This window comes from Macrotis lagotis, chromosome X (assembly GCF_037893015.1).
Source record: "Macrotis lagotis isolate mMagLag1 chromosome X, bilby.v1.9.chrom.fasta, whole genome shotgun sequence".
NCBI classification, from domain to species: domain Eukaryota; kingdom Metazoa; phylum Chordata; class Mammalia; order Peramelemorphia; family Peramelidae; genus Macrotis; species Macrotis lagotis.
Window position 1 is genome coordinate 646,322,367 of NC_133666.1, and position 26,117 is coordinate 646,348,483.

Consider the following 26,117-nt stretch of genomic DNA (forward strand, 5'->3'; position numbering starts at 1 on the left):
CAATCCTGGGAAGTTGGTCATGTAAATGATAGTATCTCCTTTTTTACAGACAAAGGTTCAGGGAATACAAGCTACTTGCTCAAGGTTTCATATTATATGTATCCAATCTGGGATATGAAAACAGATCTTCTGATTTTTAAGTCCAATGCTCATTCTATTACCTCAAATACAAAGGATACCTTCCTTCTTATTCATAAGGAGCTTACAATCTTAATTCACTTCAGTTCATCAATTATTTCATAAATATCTGTTTATCCTTTCCACTCACAAAACCACCACCCTCATTCAGTCCCTCATTTCCTCTTATCTGAATCACTGCACTAGCCTAATCCATCTTCCTGTCTCAAGACCCTTCCCCCTCCAACTGCCAAAATGCCTTTTCTAAAATGGCCTACCCAAACCATTCCCCCACCTCTCTCTCTCTCTCCATATATATACATACATATATATGTATATATATATATACCTATATATCCATATATATATTGTTTCACTCAAACTATTTCCCCCACACCCCTCTCTCATATATGTGTATACACATACATATATATACATCTATACACGCACACACTATCTCATTTTTGTCTTTGTAAATCCAGCAATTAGCACATAGATGAATGTTTAATATATGTTTGTTGATTTATTATGAAGCATTATTGTCAGCAGTACTTGGGAAAGATACAAGGCTCCTCAAAGAGTATATAGTCTTTACAGTATACAGCAGGTTTTTCTTTCATTTATAACATAGATCCATAAGACATACACACAAAATCATCCTAATACAAAAATAGAACTTGACATGTGCTTAAGAGAGAGATACATAGTACTCTGAGAGACCAGAGAGGAGAGATCTCAGGAGTTTCCTGGGAGAAAAAGCATTAACATAAATCTTGTTTTGAAGAATAGTTTTAGGAGTCCTATATATAAAAAGATAACTGGCAATACATGATCATAGGTGATAGACTAAATAAAAGGTACCCACAATAAGTGCCCTCACAGTTGAAAGAAGGGCAACTTCCCATTGAGCTTCAGGAATTAGGGAAGGTTTTCTAGAGTAAGTAGTCCTTGAATTGGACTTGGAGGATGCAGCAAAACTTAGATCAGTGTAGAAACAGAAGGAAACACCAGGCTGCTCACATGCTATGAATCTGAGCTGGTCCCTGACACAGGAGAAAGGGAAATAATCCACAAACCCCAGCTGAATGCCTCAATCAAGTCCAGATTGAGTTGGTTTTGTATGGAAAAAAGTTGACTGCTTCAAAAACTCAATTCAGCATATCCTTTTGGTGTTTTCTTTCCCAACAGCTTTCTCAAGAGTTTGGGCCTAGAGCTGATGGCAGACAATGTCAACAACTAACAACATAGCCCAGGCTCGGAAGCTGGTGGAACAGCTCCGTATCGAGGCTGGAGTGGAGAGGATCAAGGTGAGCAGGGAAGGGTCCTTGGCCCCTAAACTGTTGGGGTTGAAGAAAACAGGCCAGGACCTTGACATATGGAACATCAAAACTAAAAGGAACCCCCAATTTAGATTGGGAGAGACTTGAGAACATGCATTATTAGATCTGGAAGGGATGTTAGGACAGAATTCAGAACTGCCTGAAACTTTAAACAGAGAACAGATTAGGTCTGAGCTAGAGAGATGCTAGAGACCATCAAGTCACATTTTGGGGAAAATCTAGTCCTGCCCCCTCATTTACAGAGGAGGAAGCTGGATCCCAGGGAGGACTTTTCCAAGGTCACACAAGTATGTCAGAATCACAGGTCATATCTCATAAAGCATGACCAGGATTAGAACCTAGTTCCTCTGCCTCTACTTTATACATGAGGATATTGAAGCTTCCAGGTTTGGGGTCCTAGGATCAGACATTTAGAACTTTAATGGGTCTTCAAGATCATTAAGACCAGATGAGGGGGTGGCTAGGTGACAGTGGATAAAGCATTGGCCCTGGAGTCAGGGGTACCTGGGTTCAAATTCGGTCTCAGACACTTAATAATTACCTAGCTGTGTGGCCTTGGACAAGCCACTTAACCCCATTTGCCTTGCAAAATAAAAAAAAAAAAACTAAAAAAAAAAAAAGACCAGATGAGACAGTAGAGGGAGGGAGAGGCAGCATCCAGGAAGAAAGACCTGGGTTCTAATTCTCTCTCTCAGACAATTAGCAGCAGGTTCATTCACAGCTTTTAATAATGGACAAATCAGTCCCCCCTTTGAGGCTTGATTCTCTTTTCTATAAAATGTTGATAATAATAACCCTTGCCTCACAGGATTGTTTTGAGGATTAAGTGAGAAGTACTTTGTCCTTTAGTTTAAAGCAGCATATAAATGGCACTTATTAATATGACAGTAATAATAATGTGACTCCGGCTAGATCACAAGAGTAATAAGTAGTTGAGCCAGAATTTGAACACAGACCTCCAATGCTGTTTGAACTCTTGCTGTACTGCCTCTCTATTTATCTGAGGACAGAAGTATTTCAGGCCAACTTTCTGAGTGACTTATATGAAAATTCTCTTGATCCCTACAGTACTGCAGAGCTTTCATCCAATGTCAGAACCAGAGACTGCTTCCTCTGCAGCCTGGGTAGAAATAACATCAGTCCTCTTTTCTCCCACTACATTAAAATTTTTATGTTAGAGGCAAAAAATAGTGTCTCCCCTGCTCTATCCTCAGTGTTCTCTAAGATACATTTAAACTACTTAGTTTTTTGTTTTTGTTTGTCCATCTGGAAAGGACCTGGACTTTTCCATCAGAAAGCACAGGCGGAAATACTTCTCCTGTGCAATATCAAGCAATAGCTTATGTGCATAACTGCCTCTCCCCAAGTCACAGTTTCCTAACTAGAGAATTATTCTGACTTTAGAACTCATCTACAAAATGGGAGTAAGGATCTGTACCTTTTTGATTTTTCCAGAGTATTGTGAGGACTAAATGAGAGAATTCAGTACCACAAATAATGGATTAAATATATCTACTGTGTTCAGGGGACCATATTCATGGGTTATGAGTTGATAAAATAATATCTGTCGAAGCATTTAAAATCTTTGAAGTTACATATCATACTGATGTTGAGAACCTACTGTGTATTTTAGCCCTATGCTAGGTTATATATAGGGTTAAGAGAAGAACAGGTCAGGCCCCTACCCTTCAGTGGTTCCCATTCTAGTTGGGGAGACAAAACTTACACACATGTGAAATGATTCAAGACAGTCTCAGACAGTGTATCATTAAGGGCTGAACTGTGTGTATCATAGGAGTTCAGGGAAGGGATAGAGCAGTATTAAGCATTTGGTCCTGGATATTATATCCAAGTCTCAAATGAGTCTTTCCCCACCATCCACCCACCCATGTCTGGGGGATGAGTGTCCAGCTATTCTTCATCCACTCTGCCTTGGCCCTCAACCAAGACCCACTTTACCTTCAGCTTCCACTTCCCTAACATCACATCCAGCTCTAAATCTATTACCCTATTGGGAAGGCCCTTCAAGATCATCTAATCCAAGAGTTCTTAGCCTGGAGTCTATGAACTTGGTATTTTGGAAAATATTTTGATAATTTCAGTTATCAATTGACTTGGTTATCTTTGTAGCCCCACATATTCACTGTATGCATTTAGAAACATGATTCTGGGGGCAGCTAGGTGGAGCAGTGGATAGAGCACTGGCCCTGGAGTCAGGAGTACCTGAGTTCAAATCTAGCTTCAGACACTTAATAATTACCTAGCTGTGTGGCATTGGGCAAATCACTTAGCCCCATTGCCTTGCAAAAACCTAAAAAAAAGAGAAACATGATTCTGAGATGTCCTTAGACTTCATCAGACTTACTGCCAAAAAGGTCCAAAATATTAAAAAAAAAAAAAAGGCTAAGAAACCCTAGCCTAGCTCAGTCTTCTCTCCATTTTATAGATGAGTTATCTGAGGACTAAGAGCCAAAATTTGGATTCAGGTCTTCTGATGCCAAACCCAGTCCTTTCCAGCACTTCTACCCTTTCTGTGGGAGCTCAATCTCTAACCCTGAATGCTTTGCCTTAAACCTCCAAACTTTCTTGCCTGGCATTTTTGTTTTATGTGTCTGGTCATTCATTTGGACAATACTTGTTATATACCTTTATTTTTGTTAAGCACTAAGGGAGAGAAAATGTTTAGTGCTTTAAAACCTGATACTTGCCTTGATGGAACTCATTGTCTAGTGAGAGAAAAAGACACACACACACACACACACACACACACACACACACACACAGAAATGATAGTACATGATAATTTATGGTAAGTGCATCAGGCAGAGTGTCCAAAGTGGACGGGAGTTAGTATCCCACAGGGAGAGAGAGAGAGAGAGAACATCAAGGAAAGTCTCCAGAATGAGGCAGTACTTGCATTGGGCTACAATTAAAAAGATGGATAAGACTTCACAAGATAAGGATGGAGGAGAAGAGAGAGCATTCTGGAAATAGAGAACTAGCTTAGCAAAGGACAAAGAATGCAGACTGCATTCAGGAGACAGGAGTTGGGTAAGGGGGGGAGGGCACAGGGTAGTCTTGGAATTTCTCCCACTTCTAAAATTCTGGGACATGGACAGTTATTATAGCTGATGAGCTCCATCCCTGACTACAGGAGGTAAAAGAGTGACTGCAACCCTCAAGAGAGGGGGTCTTTAAGAAGAAAATCCCATCCAATCAAGCATCTGAACATTCTAAACCTGGGCTCGCCATAAAAGACCCAACCACAGCCCTGTGATTGGTCAGGCCTTGGGGCCAGGAGCCCCAACCTAGGATTGAAGTGCCTTCTGACCCTGAGAGTGGCAGAACAGAGAATGGGAGAGAAAGGAGCAAGTTTTTGTTGTGTTTCTTTTTTTCTTTTTTGCTCTTTTCAAATCCAGCCTGAGGTTTGGGGCCCCCTAAAAACAGCAACCAGACTCCAGACTCTGGGGCATTGCACCATCTGAGAGGCTGGCTCAGCAAAGGCCTAACAAATTACAGGTCTCCCCACAGCAGACAGTCCTGAGCCTTGAAGTACAGCTAAGCAGCTATTAACTTCCAGATCACAAACTCAGCCAGGACGGGAGCAGAGGTGTGTCCCTGGTTTTTATGGAAGGAGTTTTCCTGTAAATGCCGGGGGTGTGGGGAGGGACTGAAATGCTGTAGCCACAACACGAGTCTATTTTCAGTGTCTTTAGACTATTTTTATAGTCTGGGATGGTCGACTTTTAAAATAGACCCACAGAAACCAAATTGGGTGCTGAAAATCAAAGGAGATAATCTGGTGAAGAGTTGGATTAGGAACAGAGGCACAGCAGTTTTCTCTGTCTCTGGGGAGAGCCTCTAGTCTGCCCATCTCAACCTAACCCAGCTGGGGCATTGGACTGACTACTCAGGGGAGCCAGGTTCCAGACTCAGCTGCACTACCAGCAGGCTATATGAACTCTTGGGCCAACCACATCACCTCTCTAGGGTTCATTTTACTCATCTTTGAACTAAGGGACTTGGATGGGATGGAAGGGATCTCTAAACTATTTCTAGTACAGCATAAATATGAACCCTGCAGCACAATTTATAGATATCTTCAGTTCATCCTACCCTCCCTTCCTTTAATGAATATTGACACTAAATATCAATAAAAGCCCCTTTCCAATAGTAGAGAACCTAGGGAAATGAAATATCATTCATAGCATCACCCTCGATTCATAGAGGACCTTCCATTTTGACCTGGGCCCAAAAGCAGAAATTTAAGAGGAGGCCTATTTTGATAGGTGGCCTAGAAGACAATGGAGAGACCCATTGTAGATGTGAGCAGTGATGGCAGGTGCAAAAGGGGGTCTTAAATAACCATACCAAAAACACCCAAGACCAGAAAAAGAGAGAAACCGATCATAAAATAAAAGAAGAAAGATCAGTCCCAATACTTTACTAATGCCCATGAAGTACTGAGAGATCTCTCCAGGGCATCTGGTAAATCCTCTGTGAAGGATTTCTGGAAGGAAAAGGACAAGATAAGGCATGGGAGGGGTTCATGAATGCCCTCATGAAGGAAGACACACATCAATTAGCTCACAATATAAGGAAAATCTGGTCAGTCAGAGCTGCTCCACAGTGGAACAAGCTATCTTCAAACTCTAGACCTGTTCAATGTCTGAGGATCTGAGAAGTCATCGCTTTCCATCTCCTCACTCTATAGAGGAAGAAACTGAAACCCCAAGCTATAAAAATGGATTCTTGGTAGACTTGGAATTAAGCCCAGCTCCCAGAGGGAGCTGATCTTGGCATTCAACTAGAACTAAAGTCCAGAAGTCTCTGGTCACACACCTTAGAGTAGATCAGAGGGTCATTGATTTAGGGCCTGGAAAGGGCCTTGGGAGACTATTATTTCACAAATAAGAATGCTACTCTCTTAGCAGAGAAGTTAGATAGTTTGCCTAAGTTTACACAGCTAAGTAAATTTCTGTGTCAGGATTTGAACTCAGATATTCCTACCTCAAACTCTAGACCCAAGCCACTGAGCCATGCCATCCCTTTCTTTTAAAAAAAAATTACTTTAAAATTTCTTAGTATCTTTTTCAATCAGTAGAATTCCATTTTCTCTCCCTCTCATGCCAGCCTTCCACAATCGGCAGCAGTTGAGAATGAAAAATAAAAAAGGCAAAGCCCCCTTCATAAACTTGTAGCATCAAGCAAAATAAACTTCCGCATTAGCCATGTCCAAAAATATTATCATCTATACTTTTGAGTCTTTCATCTCTATCTAGGAGGGAAACTTTTTTATCATTAATTATTACTATGATGAGTTCCTGCTTCTTTCAAAATTGTTTGTATTTATCTTATTCTTGTCATTGTACAAATTGCTATCCTATTTTTTTACCTCTCTTTGCAGCAGTTTATACAAGTCTTCCCAGATTTCTCTGAAACCATTCCCTTCATCAACTTCTCATAACAGAATAGTTAGTATTCCATCACATTTACATACCATAACTTATTGAGCCAATCTTCAATTCATGGGTACCTCTTTGGATTCTTTGCCACCTCAAAAAAGAGCTATAAATATTCTTGTATATCCTTAATTAAAAGTTGTTTTGCTTGGGACTAAACCCTCTCATAATCTAGCCCCCCCCTCTAATTCCCACTTTTTCTGTTGATTGAATTGAACATCTCTGTGCATGTGTGTATTCCTTCCTTTGACTGTTGAGTGAGGTTCTTGTGTCAACTGCTCTCACATTCTCTTTGCTGTATAGATTTCTTTATTTTTTTTTTAGGTTTTTTGCTAGGCAGTGGGGGGGTCAAGTGACTTGCCCAAGGTTGTATAGATTTCTAATTGCATATTTTGCTGTAAGATTATTTTCCTTAACCTTCCTTTTCCTTCCCCTACCCCCTTAGTGTATTCTTTTTTTCCCTCTCTTTCCATTCTTCAACTATATCAAGACATAACCAAACCATTCCCAGATTTTGTCTAATTAGACTCCATCTGTGGCCTTTCATAATGATAGGGGTCAGAGGGAATGCATGTACATTTCATATTAGAAGAAAAGCAGATGAAAAAGGGTAAAAAATCACTTGTACAAAAATATTCATAGCAGCCCTCTTTGTGGTGGCAAAGAATTGGAAATCAAGTAAATGTCCTTCAATTGAGGAATGGCTTAGCAAACTGTGGTATATGTATGTCATGGAACACTATTGTTCTATTAGAAACCAGGAGGGATGGGAATTCAGGGAAGTCTGGAGGGATTTGCATGAACTGACGCTGAGCGAGATGAGCAGAACCAGAAAAACACTGTACACCCTAATAGCAACATGGGGGTGATGATCAACCTTGATACACTTGTTCATTCCATCGGTGCAACAATCAGGGACAATTTGGGGTTGTCTGCAATGGAGAATACCATCTGTATCCAGAGAAAGAACTGTGGAGTTTGAACAAAGACCAAAGACTATTACCTTTAATTTAGAAAAAAAAAACTGATATCTTATAAAAACTGATATCTTATTGTCTGATCTTGCTATCTCTTATACTTTATGTTTCTTCCTTAAAGATATGATTTCTCTCATCACACTCAATTTGGATCAATGTATACCATGGAAACAATGTAAAGACTGGCAAATTGCCTTCTGTGGTGGGTGGGGGGAGGGAAGTAAGATTAGGGGAAAATTTGTAAAATTCAAAATAAATAAAATCTTTAAAAAGAAAAAAATTAAAAAATAAAATGAAATTAGATACTAAAAAAAAAAAAGCAGAAAAAGCAGTTTATCCTAGTTTAGTCCTTTATCATTGTTCATTCATGGTTATCTTTTTTATGTTTCTCTTAACTCCCATGTTTGAACTTCAAAGATTTTATACAATTATATTTTCTAAATCAGGAATTCTTAGAAATAATCTTTTTCATTAAAGATCCATTTTTTCATTGTAAGGATTATACTCAGCTTTGTTGGGTAAGTTATACTTAACTAAATATACCTTTCTGGAATAGTGTATTCCAAATTCTCAGTTCCTTTATAGTAGTGGCGGCTAAATCATGTGTGATCCTGATTCTGGCTCCTTGGTACTTGAATTCTTTCTGTCTACTTGCAATATTTTTTTCTTTGACCCAGGAGCTCTGGATTTTGACTTTCATAATCTTGGAAGTTTTCATTTTGGGGTTTCTTTCAATAGGCGACCAATAGATCCTTTCTATTTCTGCTTTGTTCTCTGATTCTCAAAGACCTGGATAGTTGCATTTTATGATTTCTTGAAATATGTATCCAAGGTTTATGTTGTTATTCATAGCTTCCAGGTAGTTCAATAATTCTTACATTTTCTCCCCTCAGTTTGTTTTCCTGATCATGTAGTTTTGCTATGAGATGCCTTACATTTTCTTCTCTTTTTTTCAGCCTTTTGACTTTATTTATTTTTTTTTAGGTTTTTTCAAGGCAGTCACACAGCTAGGTAATTAAGTGTTTGAGGCTGGATTTGAACTCAGGTCCTCCTGACTCCAGGGCTAGTATGCTATCCACTGTGTCCCCTAGCTGCCCCAGCGCCACTTAGCTGTCCCTTGACTTTTTAATATTATTATTTCATGGAGTCATTGACTTAGATATGGATCATTTTAAATTTCAGGAAGTTTGTTGATTAGGAAAGGTTTTATACCTCTCATGCCAAGTTGTCAATTCCCTTTCCATTTTATTCTTCCACAACTCTCATTTCTTTTCTACTCTCTCTCTCTCTCTCTCTCTCAAGTGCTCTCATTTCACTTTTAAAAACTTTTTTAACTTTTAAACTTTGTTTTCCTCTCTTCCAGGAATTCTGTTTGATTTTGTGCCCAAGCTATGTCTTTTCCCTGTGGCTTTGCATGTGACTATTTTGGAGTCATTGTGTACTTCTAAGAGTGTATTGACAGTCTCTGTTACATAACAGTTTTTTTTAGTTGGTTTTTTTTTTGCAAGGCAAATGGGGTTAAGTGGCTTGCCCAAGGCCACACAGCTAGGTCATTATTAAGTGTCTGAGACCAGATTTGAACCCAGGTACTCCTGACTCCAAGGCCAGTGCTGTATCCACTGCGCCACCTAGCAGCCCCCATAACAGTTTTTTAATAGCAGTATCTTTTTTTTTTCTGTTTGCTCATTCTTCCAGCCTACTTTCTGTTTTCAAATTTTATGCTAAAGCCAAGATTTGTGTGATGTCTGCTGGTCCTGCTGCTGTTTTCTAGGGGTGTTATATTATTCCAGACTTTCAGGAACAGTTTCAGCCAGGAATCTGCAAAGTGTCAGCACTCCCAAAAGTGGTCTGGGCTAGGGCAGTATCTGACTGTTACCCCCTTTGTCTGAAGTCTCCAAATTCCTGCTCTGAATATGAGCCCGAGTAACAAAAGAATGCTTCTTGAGGCATTCACACTCAGCCAGCTGGGAAAATCGACTACTTGTGAGACAAACAGTGCAGGTTCCCTTTTGGTCTAGGATTCTTGCCCTCATCATTCCTCTGCAGGCTTCAGATTGAACCAGAAGCTGGAGCTGAGATGCTGCTCATACTGCTACTGTTTGCTTCTAAATTTGTTCCTCTCACCTGGATATAGTTCCCCACCTGCAACCTGGACTGGATCTATGAACCACATAGAACGAGGAAGTGAGTTACAAAACTGCCAGTGGACACTTGTTCCTACATCCTGGAGGTCTAGAACCTCCTCTTGCCCTGGTTCACAACCTCTTTCTGGAAGCCAGAGTGATCCACAATGATGCTCCTGGCCAGATCCTATTCCCCAGTGTCCACAGACTTCTCCGACTGTCTCTCTTCTAATCTGGCTGGAAAAAGTGAATCATTCTGATTTTTTTTTATTTCTCCTTCAAAATTCAGTCTGATAAATTTTCTAGATCTATTTTGGAAGAGGTTATTTTTGAGGAGAGGAAGAAGCTCATTGTACTACTTCCTTCTATTCTACCATTTTGACTCCACCTCCATGCTATTGCTTTCAATCTATTCTTCCCAAGGAAGACTGGGCCCATTTTTGGCAAGTCTTACCAACCAACATTCCCCTCTCATCCCAGTAAATTCGGTGCCAACTCAGACACCTGGTTGAGGCCCTCCTGCCCCCAGTCACTTCCATGAAGTAGGCTTACCACCCACAACTTCACCCACACACACACACACACTTTCTAGACCTTGAGGACTTGGATGATGAGCCAGCTTGTGCTTAGGAGCCTTTAGATGAGAAATCAGGCTAAGTGAGATACTTGACTGGAGTGTCATCAGTGACTATTGAACAGCTCACATTGAGATTTCTTTCAGATTGGTCTCTGATTGGTTTGTAAACATGGTAAAGTGTCTGCAATTTCCTTGCTGTCTAAGACCTCTTTCTTTTTAATGCCAATTCCTCAGTTACCAAAATACTAAGTTATCTAACTAGCTAAATAAGATCTCCTTCCTTTTTCACTGTAATGTAACCCATTCTAATGGGAGCAATGTTGCACTTCCTTTTCTGAAGCAGTTTTGTGCATAGAAACAGGTGGTTGGACTTGACTAGAACCTTAAAAGGTAGAAAGTCAATGCTAGAAAATTACCTTAAAACATATAACATATAATGTCAGAATGGAAAGGGAAGACCCAAAATGTAGGACACAGAATGTTAGGTCACCCAGTTCAATGCTTTTATTTTACAGAGCTTAAAACTGAGGCTCAAATGCTCAAAGCAATTATCCCAGGGTCAAAAAACAAGTTTAAGTGTGAAAAGTAAAACCTTGCCTGTGCTCTAGAAGCATATTTTCTCTAATAGAGAAGGATACAAATAATAAAAAAAGAAAGCATGTACACAAATAATAATAAAACAAGACCAAATGTCAACTGTCATGGGTTAGAAAGGAGAGAGAGAGAACCTCCAGCTTGGAAGATCAAGGAAGACTTCCTGGAGGAAGTGACATTGGAGTTGGGTCCTGGAGGATAAACAGGCATCTGATTAGGGGAGGGAGGAGTGCAGGACATTCCACACAAAGGGAGAAGAACATAAACAGGAAACCACAGGATGTATTGAGGGAATCAGACCAGATTTTCTATCCAGAACTGTCAGTGATTTTTCTAGGTGCTTGATTACATGTCTTTGTGCTTCAGGCCACTGAACTATTGGATTTCCTTGAGGTATAAATTGCAGCAAGAGTTAAGATGAAGTAAAGGGGAAAAAAACCCAAGCTATGTGAAAACACTTTATCCCTATTGGGATTAGAGAGTGTCATCTTTCTAGAATGGAGCCAAAATATAGAATTAAGAGCAAAGGATCCAAATTTATAAACTGAAAGTCTCCTCAGAGGCCATGTAATCTGATCCTGTCCTCTTACAGATGAAGAAAGTCATATGACTCACCCAAGATCACATAGATAGTATGGAGCAAAGCTAGCATTCAAACCCAAGTCTACCAACTTTTGGTCCAGGATTTTTCTTTCTAGGCTACATTTCTCAGCAGAACTCAGAATAACTTGGAGAACATATCATTTTACCCTAAAGGAAGGAGTGTGGAATAGTACTTGGCTCTAGGGCCTTCCTGACCCCATTTGGCCTAGAACAACAGACTAACAAGTACCATAGCAGATTTGACTAGAAGCAGTGACCACTTCCCCCCACAAAAAAAATCCCCAAAACTGAAAGAAACCACACAGCCAAGATAAATTTCCAGGATTTTGCATCCCTTTTTTGCCTGGATATATGAGCTCTTTTCCAGACTCCTAGGGGTAAGTCTACTGCAGAAATCTAGGATCATAGATTGTCAATGGAGAATACAGAACTGCCAGGCTTGGAAAGGAACTTCAAACATAGAACCTGAAATAACATATCTAGGAAGAACATTGAGACAGATTAAAGACTATCAAAACTGGAAGATCTCTTAGAATATAAGATCTTAGAGCTGAAGGGGCCCTTAGAAATCATGGGAAATTAAGACCTGAGAAGGGTAGTTCATATTTGTGTGTTTATTTAAAAGCTATCCTTCCCAAAGTGGAATAACCATTTGTGAAGTTTCCAGAACATGAGGGCATCAGACTTTTCTAGATTTTCTCTGTTTTTTTTTTAGGGAGGAACTAGAGGAAGAAGAATCCCAAGATCTCACATTTACATAGCTAATGCTTTCCAGAAGCAAAGCACCTTGTCTGTATCATCTTTTCTGATTCTTACTACTTGAGATCAATGGGTTCAGAGTCAGAAAATTTAAGTTTGAATTCTGGTCCTACCTCTGATCACCTGTGTGAATAGGGGCAAGTCACTGACCTTCACAAGGACTATTCTCCTCCTTGATGAAATGAGGACATTGGACAGATGACCTCTAAGTGACTCCTTACACTGACATTCTGTCTCCTTGTTAGCATAATACAGTAGAAAGAGTATTTAGGACTTTTAGGAAGAAACCCTGGGTCTTGGTCCTGGTTCTACTACTACTTTTTTAGTTATATGACAGTAGACAAGTCTGAAACTCAATTTTCTCATCTGTAAAGATGGAATAATAATAATAAATGTACTGCCCATCACGTACAATGCTGGAAAGACAGTTCAACCAGTCTCTGCTCTCAGATCACAAACAGTTTAGAATCCTTTTGTTTTATGGTATGGACTGGATTCAGATCCAGTGCCTGTGATCCTGCATTACCCAGGGTTGTTTTGAAGATCTTCTAGATCACCTAGATGATGTCCTTTCTGCTTCAGACCTGTGATACTGTGTTGAGCTCTTGCCCAGGGCCTGGAGAAGAATATTGTGTTCCTCAGCCTAAAGATCCTCATGTCCCCTAACCTTGTTTCTTTATGTTTGCTCTTTTCAACCTCTACCCACATACAGGTCTCCAAAGCCTCCTCGGAGCTCATGAGTTACTGTGAACAGCACGCCAGGAATGACCCCTTGCTGGTGGGAGTGCCTGCCTCAGAGAACCCCTTCAAGGACAAAAAGCCTTGTATCATCCTATAGCTCCATCCTCCTGTGCATACACAGCCTCTCTCCCTGGCAGGGCCATTCCCATTCGGTATCGATTTCAAGCCAGACCTGTCCTAAGTCACAAAAACTCTCAGCAGCCAAAAACATCCCCAGCACCACTTCGGCCACAGCCACTACCACCACCACCATGAGGAGGGGCAAACACTATGCTTTGTGTTTAGGTGGAAAATCAAACCCAGCATGCCCACAAGGCGGGGTCAGCATACCAATTTGAAATAGGCTAACCGTCCCTGGGAGGAAGGGGGTAAGGGGTAAGATTTTGATTTTTTTTTAAATACTCTATTGCCATTTAAATAGTGGTTTCAAACTAAAGGTGGGTAGAGAGATGGGCTGTCTGTCAGTTATTAGGGGACCCCATCCAGGTCAAAGTGGAACTAGTCATAATTTTTCCTAGACTGGCCTACTATTCAAAGACTCCAGTTAGATTGGCAGGAGTTCAGATTTAAAGGAATTGCTCATTCTTTTAAAAAGGAAACCTACTCTTTCATTTAAAAAAAGAAAAAATATGGAAATTATGCATTGCTAAAATGGGACCAGGGGGAGGATATTTTGACAACAGTAGCATATAAAGGGATAATAAAGGCATGGATGGGGGGAGGGGGAGCAGAGGACATAGGAGAGGGAAATTACCCATGGATCACAGCATGCATTTCCCAATTCACACCACATATGGCATTTGCATCTCCACCACCACTCTCTCTATAGCACCCCAGCCATCAAGGGAATCAGTTGACAGTGGCTTGAACTGGGGAGTGTATACTCTTTCTCCTGTTTTATGCTATCAACAACACAGAATGGCAGAGTGAGGAGTCACTTAGAGGTCATCTGGTCTAATTTCCTCATTTCATCAGTTGAATTGCCAAATTTTTGGGAGGGTGAGGCAGGAAGGGGTATTGGGGGAAAGCATGAGATATTGATGTGGATTGATTTGAAACCTTTGATCCCATCCTAGTTCTTCAATTTCTGTCTATTATTTCCTGAGCAAAGGGCTCAGGATGATCCTTTGATCTTGTCTTTTGAGAATTGGGAGGTGGGAGTGGGGTCAGGATTGCTTTTTGCTTCTGAGCATAAGGGGGTTTGAAAGTTATTTGTTGGTAATTTTTTAATTAACTGTGTGACTCAATCCTTTTTTAAAACTTCTGCCCTTTTTTGAGATAATTCTTTGTCAAAGGTACTAGAATAGTACCTTTCCCCAAGGTCAAGTTGTGCTCCTCTCCCCATATCTGCTGCTATTGCTGGCAGCCTGTATCAAGGCAGAGAAAGTTCCTCCCCTGATGTATCCTAGAATTTATAGCTGAGACTTTAAAAATCAACTAGTCCAGATGTCTCATTTTACAGATGGTAATACTGAGACCCATAGAATCAAGTGACTACTTACTACAAGGTCATCCAGTGACAGAACTGGCATTCCAACCCTTCTTGAGATTTATTGGTCAAAGCAGTACTCCAGAGAGATGTAGGTAGACTGGGGGATGGGAAAGAACAGAGCTCAAGGAAGTCCCTCCCTCTTCATTTGCCAGCCAGATCCCTTTTCTTGGTGACCAGGCCATGGTCTCCAAGTAAGACAAAAACCAGATTACAAAAAGTGATCAATGGAATTCATAGAATCAGATGCTAAGAGACCTTTTAAATCATCTAATTCTTGTTTCCCCATCTGATTCCCATCTACAAAACTTTCACTTCCAAGGGACCTTGACCTTATTTCTTAAAAACCAATATGCAGAAGTAGTAACCTATCTTCCCCAGACCAATGCTCACCCTTTCCCCCCCCCCCCATATCCCCCTTCCTCCTGAGTTCTGATGCAGAATTTGTACCCAAGATAGATTTTAAGATTTGGTGCTGGAAGGGACCTCCAGATGATCCAATCCATCTCACAAAGATTCAAATTGAAGCCCAGAGAGATTAAGAAATTTACCCAAGGTCACAGTTGACTGGGAAGTGGCAAAGCCAAGATTTCAACCCAGGTCTTTCGACTACAAATGCAGGGCTTTTTTCCCACTATTATGAAATTAGATATTTTACCAGTTTGCAGAAAAGTTTGGTTTGGGAACCACTGATCTAGTCTAATCCCCTCCTTTTACAGAGGAAACTCAGGGAGAAAGGACTTACATAAGTCATAAATAACAAAAACCAAGAATTTGGAAACGAGCTCTTTCTACCAACAACCTTCCCATTGGGATATCATGCCAATTTCCCAGATGAATTTACCTTGAACTGCCCATGGTAATCAAGTGACAAAAAGCACCCATCTCTCTAACAGCTTGGCTTCCATTGAGCTGGGATTTGGGAAAGAATAATTCAATCCTGGACCCCACTTAGCAGCTAAAGCAACCACTGAGTTGTAGGGATAGTGCCATGTCCCTCTTCCTACCCCTTATCTTTGAGAGAAAGAGATATGTCTGGTTTTGACTGGCTTTGTAACTTTCTTAAATACTCCTGGAAAAATCTACTATCTCATGGCCCTCAGATTGCTATTTTCTGGCAGTTCTCTCCACCAGAGCACCAAGCACCTTATCGTTAACCCTTTCTAGTTTTAAGACAGAGAAAACTCTGAAGATCCCTACTTAATTCCTTTTCATCTTCATCAGAGGATTTCATATTGGACGAAACCTATTTTTGAATCTAAACCTTTCTTTTTATAGATAAGGACCAATGAAAAAAAGTGAGTTACCCAGAACCTTGGATTCAGACCAGTCCTCTGACTTGAGATCCAATGTTCTTTCCATACATCATCCTTAAGGTTGCCTAGGCCCTCCCAAGGTACATTTTTAGGGATATCCAAAAGACTCACTGGAAACAAATACTGCATGGTCTTTTAACTGCTAGTCAAGTGGACTAACACAGGGTGATTCATTTAGTGCCCCCCCCCCCCAGTGATCCTTCAAGTCATGTACCCAGGCTTAGGAGGCTCCCTTTAAGAGCACCAGAATACAGACTGAGAAGAGAAGGATGATGAGAGATAAATGGAAAGTCGAATCCTCTAGAACATATAGTTGAGGATGACTTCTATAAGAATATAGCTTAGAAAGAGCTGCTGGGTCAACTAGATAGCACAGTGGAGCACTGACCCTGGAGCCAGGAGGACCTGAGTTCAAACCCAGCCTCAGACACTTAATAATTACCTAGCTGTGTGACCTTGAGCAAGTCACTTAAACCCTTTGCCTTGCAAAAAAAAAAGAGCTGCCCATTTGTTCCAAAGATGGCTCAATAAGTCTAGAAAAAAATGAGATTTTTCCTTCTATCTGACCTTGAAAAGACAAAGTCCTGAGTATGCTTCTCAGAATCATAAAATGTTAAATCCAGAAAGAACTTTAAAGATCACCAAATCCAAGCCCCTCATTTTGCATTAAGGGAAATTGAAGCAGTAAGTGGTAAATCCAAGTACACCCTAGAGTCCTAGATCACTAGATGCAGACATTCAATTCCCCAATAGCGCTAGCTAGGCATTCCCCCCATGACTTTCTGGGCCACAGGTGAGACCTTCTCAATGTATCCTGTTGATGTCTCAGTATTATGCCAGGCCTAGCTAACCTTCCTAAAGGAAATATAGTGGGGGTTTTTGCCAGTTCTAGGGGAAAATCCCTTGCCTTTTTTCCTGCTCAGAAGTGGGCAGCTGTGCCAAACCTTAAAGGGAAGTCCTTCATAGCAGAGCCCTGGCTAATAGTTGACCCCTGTCCAAGTGCCAGTGAATTCATCCTGCTTGTCCAGGAGGTGAGATCTATCCAGTTAACTTACAATGAGGGGGTTGGACTAGATAATCTCTAAGGACTCTTCCAGCTCTTGGTCCAATAGTCCTACGATCCTGAGTGCTAAGGTCACTTGGCAGGACAAAATTGGATCAAAAAGTTGATGTGAGCCAGGCTCTCCTCTCAAGAAGTCACTAGCCTGTGGACATCATTCAGCACAATTCTCACTTCCCTTGGACTCCCACACACCTGACCTGCCCTTCTTGCTTCAGTATCCCTAGATAGAGGGTCAGGATTTGGAACTTCTAGCCTGTAGAAGCTATCCATCCATCTAAAAGTAAAGGACTTGGGGCGGCTAGGTGGCAAAGTGGATAGAGCATTGGCCCTGGAGTCAGGAGTACCTGAGTTCAAATCTGGCCTCAGACACTTAATAATTACCTAGTTGTGTGGCCTTGGGCAAGGGACTTAACCCCATTTGCCTTGCAAAAACATAAAAAAAAGTAAAGGACTTAATTACCCCCCCAAAAAAATTAGGTTTTTTTACTTCTACTAGAGAAGAAATTAGTTTCAGAGTACAGGTTACCATGGAAAACTAGTTCCTAGTCTCCAAATAGCCAAATTCCAAAATTTAGATGCCAATTTAAACATAACCAACCTGTGTTAAGACCCAGTTATTTACAAAGAACTATGCTGGGAGGCAAAGTTTAGAGATGTAGTCACTATCCTCACAGTTTTTGCCTACCTTGTGAGTTCCTCTAGAGAAGTAATTGGTCTTAGGAAGGTTAAGCAGTTTTCATCTCTGACAAATCTCCTGCCCCCATAGGTCTAGGTTCACATCCTACTCCCTTCTCCAGTGCTTCTTCCATCCCTGACTTCTCAGATGCTGTGGCTAAGTCTGCAGTTGCAGACTTCCCATGTCTTGTAGAGGCTTGGGGTTCTCATTGGATTGCTTGTTCCATGTCTTTGTAGAGGCCTAGGATTCTCATTAGATTGCTTCCCATTTCTTGAAGAGGTCTAGGATTCTCATTAGGTTGTTTGTTCAACCCCCTACATGATAGAGATGATAAAATGGAGGCCTAGAAAGGGATCATAAGGTCAGTGGTAGAACTAAATCCTGGGTCTCCAACTGCGCAGCCCATGAATGTTGCTACTTATATTTTATTGCCCATCCTCTCCTCCAGTGAGCCCTCCACCTTTGATAGCTGCCTCCTCCTCAACTCCCTCCCCCATGTGCCCAGCTATTCAGGCCCCAGTTGAGGAGAAGGGGGGGTGGAATTGTGGTGCCCATACTCAAATGAGGAGGAAGCAAGAAGGTGACCACTCACTTTCTATAAAGAAAATTCCTCAAACTTTTTATTCTTCTCTCTAAGAGTAACTCAATGTTCATACTGTAGATGAGATGTTTTTGTTTAGGATAAACTTAAGTACAAATAACAGTAACTGCTTGTACTTTTCTGTCTGTGCATTTGCCAAAAAGAAAAAATAAAAAAAAAAAGACTTTATTTAGGACTTTTAAGTGCTCTCTACAAGGCAAGGAGGTTTATCTTCTCTCCTGCTTCCAGTGGTGGAAAGTCAGCAAGTGGCTTAGGCCAAGCCCAGAACCTAGGAACTGTGTGAGAACAACCAGCCAACTTCTGAAGGTGTTAGCAAGAATTAGGAAAAAGGAACTGAAAGCAGGGCAGGGAAATGGGAAAGGGAGGGAAATGGAATTTCTGTTGCATCTGCAAAGCCATTCACTTTTTCCCCTGTCTAGAGGAGATGAGGGACTAAGGAGGCATTAGGGTTTCCACCTGCCCTGGTCTAAGCGGGTTCTCACCCAGGCCCACCTGGGAACATATGACTATAGTGGCTCCCTGAAAACAAAGATGCATATCCCACCTTCCCTTCTCAGGATGGCCTGGCTCCTTCAAAACCTAGCAAAAGACAACCTGGCCATGTTGTCCCCCCACCCACAACTGGCAACCCCTAACCTTTGACCCATGGGTATGTAAACTTCAGAGACCCACTCCAAAGTGGAAGGGGCCTGTCTTTTGTCCTCTCAGTCCAAGTCTTTAACCATGGTCCCAGAGTCCTCAGAAACGGGGGCCTCCAGGCAACCCATCCATCTCTTTGACAACCTCTTTCTAGAGCCCTGGCCTTCCAGAAGGTGGGAAGTGTTCTCAGACCACTGCCTGAGGAGCCGCTCAGGAGTCTCCAAACTGTAGGTCAAACCACCAGAACCATGACCCTTCCTTAAGGAACTCTAAGCGAGGAAGCGGACAGAGCATTTAATTCACCGAGAAGCCGCCTCGAACATTTTTCTTTCTATCTTCTTTCTTTGCCAATTGATACCATTGCCAAACACCCATGGAGCTTAATGAAGACTGTATCAGGAAGCACTCTGGGATGATAGTGAGGTTCCCATCTGCTTGCACTGGGAACAGCTGGAATTGAGGGCTGACTCCAGGTGTGCCATCAACTACTTTCTCACAGTGTTGACTGTTTTGTGGAACTGTTGTTACAAAGTGAATTGATACCACAATAAAAAAACAAAAAAAGGCTTACTTTTCACTTTCCTGCATTTCCTTTCTGGTTTTTTTGGTGGGGACAGGAAAAGGGGAACCTGCAAACTGGGCTCCATACTACAACACCAAGAGGATATCAGCACCAAGCTCTTCAAGGCAAGGCCTTGGTCCCCCACACATTGTCACTTTACAGATAGGAAAAACAAAACCCAGAAATGGAGAGACCTCTGAATTTATGCAAAAAGCTAGTACCAGAGACCCCATGGTATGATGGACCAAGGGCAGGTTGTCAGTTAAAGGGCCAGGGTTTAAATCCTCATTCTACTCTTTATTAAATATATGACATTGAGCAAATCAATTAGTGAAATTAAGGGCTTGGACTCCCTGTGTAGTAAGATCCTCGAAGTTCTATAATCCTATAATTCTTGCTGAAAGTGAGGATGGGATGCAAAACACATACTGTTATTTGATTTTGCTTTTTTTTTTTTTAGATTTTTCAAGGCAATGGGGTTAAGTGGCTTGCCCAAGGCCGCACGGCTAATTATTAAAGTGTCCAAGTCCAGATTTCAACTCAGGTACTCCTGACTCCAAGGCCAGCGCTCTATCCACTGCGCCACCTAGTCGCCCCTTGATTTTGCATTTTACAAAGGAGAAAGGAGACCCTTTAGAGGAGAGAGATAAGAACTGGGTCTCAGGCCTCTGGTTCAGCCTAAACCTCAAGCAGTTCTATTGGGTTCAGATCCCCTTATCATCACCCCAGGGCTTCAGCCACAGACCAGCTACATTAATATACTGCTTTATGGATATAGAATGGCCCTCACATACCTTATCTCACCTGAATGTGGTAAGACCCTGGGATGAGGGGGGAAAAGCAGGGATTATTGTCCCTACTTTCCAGAGGATGGACATGACTTGTCTGAAGTCCCAGTGTTATTCATGCAGTAGGGATTAAATGTTTGCTGAGTAAAGTTATGCTGTGCTTGGTGGAAAATGGGCCAAATTTAAGCTGTATAGGCTTAAACACTGTCCCTTGAAGATCATACAATCCAATTCCTTCCATTTACAGATGAGGAAAACAATGGGACTTGCCAAAAATGGTGCTTTGAGGTTGTGGGATAACTGATACAAGAAACTAGGGCACTTTCCCCTAGGACACAATGATATCCAATTTAAATCAAAACAAGGCCCAGGAATCCCTGCGTGAAGATCCTAGCAGGCTCCATATTGACAGTTTTTAAATGGAATGTTCTCTATGTTTTATTGTCTTTTATCTATTTGGTTAAATATTTCCCAATTTCAGGAACAGCTAGGTGGTGCAGTGAATAGAGCACTGTCCCTGAAGTCAGGAGAACCTGAGTTCAAATGTGACCTTCAGAAACTTGATGCTTATTAGCTATATGACTTTGGACTAGTCACTTAATCTCATTGTCCCACAAAACACAAAAAATATTTCATCTGCTCTGGATTCATCAGGAGCATTACCAGTGCCCATATGTTTGATACCTCTGCACCTGCCATCCTCAGAAACAGGCCTCCTGGACCCAGGGGCTCTCCCTATTGTATCCAGTTCTTGTGCCAATCCAGGACATTTTCCAAAACAACAATGAGACTTTTGATTCTTTTCTCTGAGGAAGGGAACTGTAAATGCTGTTTAAAATCAGTGCTTGAGCTCTGACTACAATCCTTAACCTTGAAAGATAAGCAGAGCTGAAGTTTCCTTCATGGAAAAGTCCCTTGGACCATGCAAAATGAGATCCACAAATGGTATAATCATCACAAATGTCTTATTTGGGCAGCAAAATAGAATTAGACCTTTAGAAGGGTTAAAAAGGACCTTATGATCAAGCATAGAGAACCTCTTTTTTTTTTTTTTAAGGTTTTTGCAAGGCAAATGGGGTTGAGTGGCTTGCCCAAGGCCACATAGCTAGGTAATTATTAAGTGTCTGAGACCTGATTTGAACCCAGGTACTCCTGACTCCAGGGCTGGGGATTTATCCACTACACCACCTAGCCGCCCCCAGGGAGCCTCTTTTCTGCCAAGCACCATTTGGATATTTATAACATCATTCACAGACCATATAAAACTATGAACTTAAAAATTAGCCTTCCATATTTGGTCAGACATTTAATTGTCACCCCTAAAAAGTTTCTAAATTTATTGAACTTTTGGTCAAATAATTAAGTCACCCCTAAAAAGCTCCTAGATTTATTGAGTTTTGAGTCTGGCCTGTGGTTGCCTTGGCAGCACCAGACCAGATAATTCCATGGACCATAATGGTACTGATCCAGTCCAATCTCTTCCTTTATAGTGAGGAAACTGAGGCCTAAAAACAATGTGATTTAATCAAATTAATTTAATTTAAGTGATTTAATTGTGAATTGAGGCCCTACTCAGTCTAGGATTAGAGGAGTAGAAATTTAAACCTGAAAAGCCCTGGGAAGCATCCAGTCCAATCCCCTCATTTCACATATAAGGAGGCTGAAAGATGTTAAATGTTCAAGGTTACCCAGATAAATTAGGTGATGTTTGAATTCTAATTCTTTGAATCCGGTGTTCTCTCTATAACACCATGATGTCTCAACCAATCTTCAGGGGGAAGTAGCCCTCCTGAGGAGGTTCAGGATTTCCAAGAAGAGAGGCATGGTCTCTGCCCTCATTCCCAAAGTCTGAATAGGAAGGTAAGACCTGGACCATCTGTGAGCCCCTAGTGGGAGGATGAAAAGCAGAGTATAGTCTTCCTTCCAGGAAGCTCATCATCTCTAAGAGAGCAGACAAGACTCACATAAGTCACAAACCTCAGACTTGGCTCAATCTCTAAGTTAGGTGAGTTGTCAGAACAAATGACAGTGGTCAGAGCTGGGGATCATTAGTCTGGGAAGAACCTCTGAGTCCAACCTTTAGCAATGAAGGAATCCCCTTTGAAAACATCCCCAAGTGGGTATTCAGTCTTCCCTCAAAAACTTCTAGTGAGGGAAATCCCTGGAGCTTGCCAGTTCCACTTTTAGATAGCTCTAACTCTTGAGAAGTTTTCCTTTACAACCAGCCTCCCCACAACTTTTCCCCAGCCCTTCCAGATCTGTCCTCTGGGCTTGAGAGGGATGGTTCAATCCCCCTTTTCCTTATGACAGCTCTTCAAAAACTTGAGGGCAGTTATCTGGAGGCAGTAGTTGTGGTACAAAGAAAAGAACGATGAATTTGGAGGTAGAGGTCTTGAAACCAGTCTCTGTCACATGAGGTTGGGCAGCGCAGTTTGGTGGAAAGGTCACTTTGAACTCTCAGGATTTGGGTTCAAATCTCACCTTTTATAATCTACTAGCTGTGTGACCACGAATATATCAATTAAACTTCCCAGAAACACATTGGAAAGTGGGGGCAGGACAGTCTGAATGACCCAAAGATCCCTTCCAGCTCAAAATCTGTGATTCTCAAAGGCCTATTTCTTTACCTGTGAAATGAGGGAGTTGGATCAGATGCCTTAGCTATAATACTATATTTGTGTATTATATCTCTAGGATAAACAACTCCTATTGTTTTCTTCAACTGGTCTTCAAGTGGCCTGGTTATGAGGTCCCTCGCCATCCTGGCCACCTTCCTCTGGACACATCAAATGTGCTTCTAACTCCTGCTCCAGGGGGACAGGCACAAAAAAGGCCAAACTGTTCTTTGGTTGTTTTCCATGACTAGCACACAGTGAGGAAGCATCCAAACTAAGTATCTGGTGGGGATCAGGGAGGAAACAACAGGGGAGAATGGGTGGAGATGGCCAAATCTGAGTGAAGCAATCAAAATTCAAACTGACTGGGCAGAATATAGTGGAACCTTCTATTTCCTTGTCCTGGATCCTCAGCCTCTCTCAATGTGACCCAAGAGGAATGAATGAAAAGCAATTATGAAACTGGGCCTTGTGCTTTTTGGGCCCCATCATGCTAAGAACACATTCCAGTAAAAGGCCTGGTTCTCCTTCAAGCAAACTTTTCTGTAACCAAGTTTGTTTGTTTTTTTGAGCAAGTTTAAGACCTGATATTTACCTGTATTAAATTTTATCTTAGTTTTAGGAAGGTGATTTTGGGGGGGGGGGGAGGTATGAATGGATGGATGAATGAATGAAAATGCATTTATTTAGCAATTCCTGTATACCAGTACTGTCTATGAACACACAAGAGAGACAGTACTTTCCCTAAAAGGTCTTATGTTTTATTTGTTTCAGACAACACAAGAGGAAAGTGACTGTCAGGGAAAGAAGTTTTGATCTGGAGAGGGGGATGGTTAGTGGAGGAGTCCCTGGGGCACTCTCTTCTGTCAATGATAACATTGATTTTTGCTGTCCCCAGAGCAAGAGGAGAAAAGTTGGAGGTGAAGGTAGTAAAGTTAGGAAGATAAAAGGAAGGACACTTATGGCAGAAGCCTGGATAGATTTTTTGTTTGCTTAGCTTTTGTAAAAAAGATATTTAAAGATATAGCAAGGGGGAAAAAAAACTTTTCTCCCTCAATACCACTCTCCCTAGACCACTTCTGTCACAATTTTTTTTTCTTTCCACTGTGTCTTGAATTTTATTTATTTTTTAGCATTTTTTTAATTTCAGGTTCCAAGTTCTCTCCCTCCTTTCCATCCCTTCTCCAATATGATATCAGTTAGACATGTGAAGTCATGCAAAATATATTTCCATATTAACCACACTGCAAATAAACAAACACAAGAAACATAAAGAAAGTGGAAAAAGAAAGGGGCAGCTATTTGGCGCAGTGGATAGAGCACCAGCCCTGGAGTCAGGAATACCTGAATTCAAATCCAGCCTCAGACACTTAATAATGACCTAGCTGTGTGTCCTTGGGCAAGCCACTTAACCCCGTTTGCCTTACAAAAAACCTAAAAAAAGAAAAAAGAAAGTGGAAAAAAGTATGGTTCAATCTACACTCAGAGTACATCAGTTCTCTCTCTGGAGACCAGTATCATTTTTCTTCAGGGAGCCTTTGAAATTATCTTAGATCATTGTCTTGATCAGAATAGCTAAGTCTTTCACTGCTGATGTTAATTTCAATATTGCTGTTACTATCTACGATGTTCTCCTGGTTCTGCTCCTTTCACTTTGCATCAGTTCATTTAAGACTTCTAAGAATTTTTGGAAACCATCTTGTTCATCATTTCTTATAATATGATACTATTCCACCATAACCATATACCACAATTTATTCAACTATTCGCCAATTAATATGGCAAAGATACTAGAGTGGTTTCCCATTTCCTTTTCCAGTGGATTAAGGCAGATTAAATAACTTGCCCAAGGTCACACAGTAAGTATGTCTGAGGTTAGATTTGAACTCAGGACTTCCTGACTCCAGGGCCAGCAGTCTATCCACTGAACCACCTAGCTGCCTGAGAGCTATCTTCAAATATTTGACAGGTTTTCACATGTGGAAGAGTGATCAGATTTGTTCTCTTTGGTCCTAGAAGGCAGAACTGGGATCACCAGTTCTCTTATTAAGATTATGAAGAGGCATATTAGGCTTGAAATAAAGTACAATTTCCTAACAATGGGAGCCCTCCCAAAGTGAAATGTACATTTAGAGATGTGATGTCATCGAGCAAAGGTTGGGCTTTGTGGAAGATTGCTGAACTAAATTGCATGGAAGAGCCCCTAAGATTCAGGGCTTTTATGATCATTCAACACCCTTATTATTCAGGTGGAGAAACTGAGGCTAAAAAAGGGATGTGATTTGGTTCCTGTCCTCAGAAAATCTCCAGCATGAAAGAAGAGATAAAGATTGTCTTCAAGGAGCCCTAAATAGGAAGGATGAGGCATGGCTCCTTATGAGGAGAGGAGAGGAGATAATTTCCAAGTCCTTTATTAGAGGGAAATTATGGTCTCTGGAGAGATGAGAGGTCCTAGAATGAGGAAGAAGAGGAGAGAGCAAACTCCTCCCTCTAAATCTAAAAGAAGCTTCATCCTGGGTGGCAGAAGAGGAACCCCAAAGGTGCCATTGGGCTAAGTCTTCTTGATCAACCTAGCTTTGAACCTTCCTAGATTCTCTCTGGAAGGCCAAGATAGGAGGTGTGGCCAAAGCCCTCTGCCATGGACCACATATGTATGTCCCACCCCCAACCCTAGACCCAAGAGCTCAGGGAGGCAAGCAGACAGTCTGAAAAATCATGTAGGGTCACAGCTGGAAAGTATTGTTATAGATCACCCACGTAATCCAGTGGTTTCTAATGTTTCCCTGTACAAGGACCCCCTTTTAACGTGAAAAAATTCCATAGGTACACACATGATAGTACTTGTACTATTGCTTCCCATTAATTGAGAAAATGCTTGGTGATACAAAACTCCTAAGTGAATTTACATTTTGTTAGTCCTAACACCTACACACATTTGGAAAATGTTATAAGTATATGGGCAAGACATTATTCTTTTCCTTCTATTTACAAAATGTCAAGTTGCATATTTTATTGGAGTTAAATTAAGATCAAAATGCTACACCTGGATCAAGTTCCCACTGAATAACTCTGAAG

The 26,117-nt window shown here is 41.2% G+C and overlaps 1 protein-coding gene across 2 annotated transcripts in view; it reads left to right on the plus strand.

Annotated features, from left to right (window-relative positions):
• The window catches only part of GNG7 (G protein subunit gamma 7), a 393,869-nt gene extending 377,990 nt beyond the window's left edge, over positions 1–15,879 (plus strand). For both annotated transcript variants that reach the window (XM_074204607.1, XM_074204606.1), the window contains 2 exons: positions 1,306–1,424; positions 13,265–15,879. In XM_074204607.1, coding sequence (XP_074060708.1) covers positions 1,344–1,424; positions 13,265–13,390 — 207 coding nt within the window. In that variant the 5' untranslated portion in view covers positions 1,306–1,343 and the 3' untranslated portion in view covers positions 13,391–15,879. The remainder of the gene's footprint in view (positions 1–1,305; positions 1,425–13,264) is intronic.
• The last annotated feature ends 10,238 nt before the right edge of the window (positions 15,880–26,117 follow it).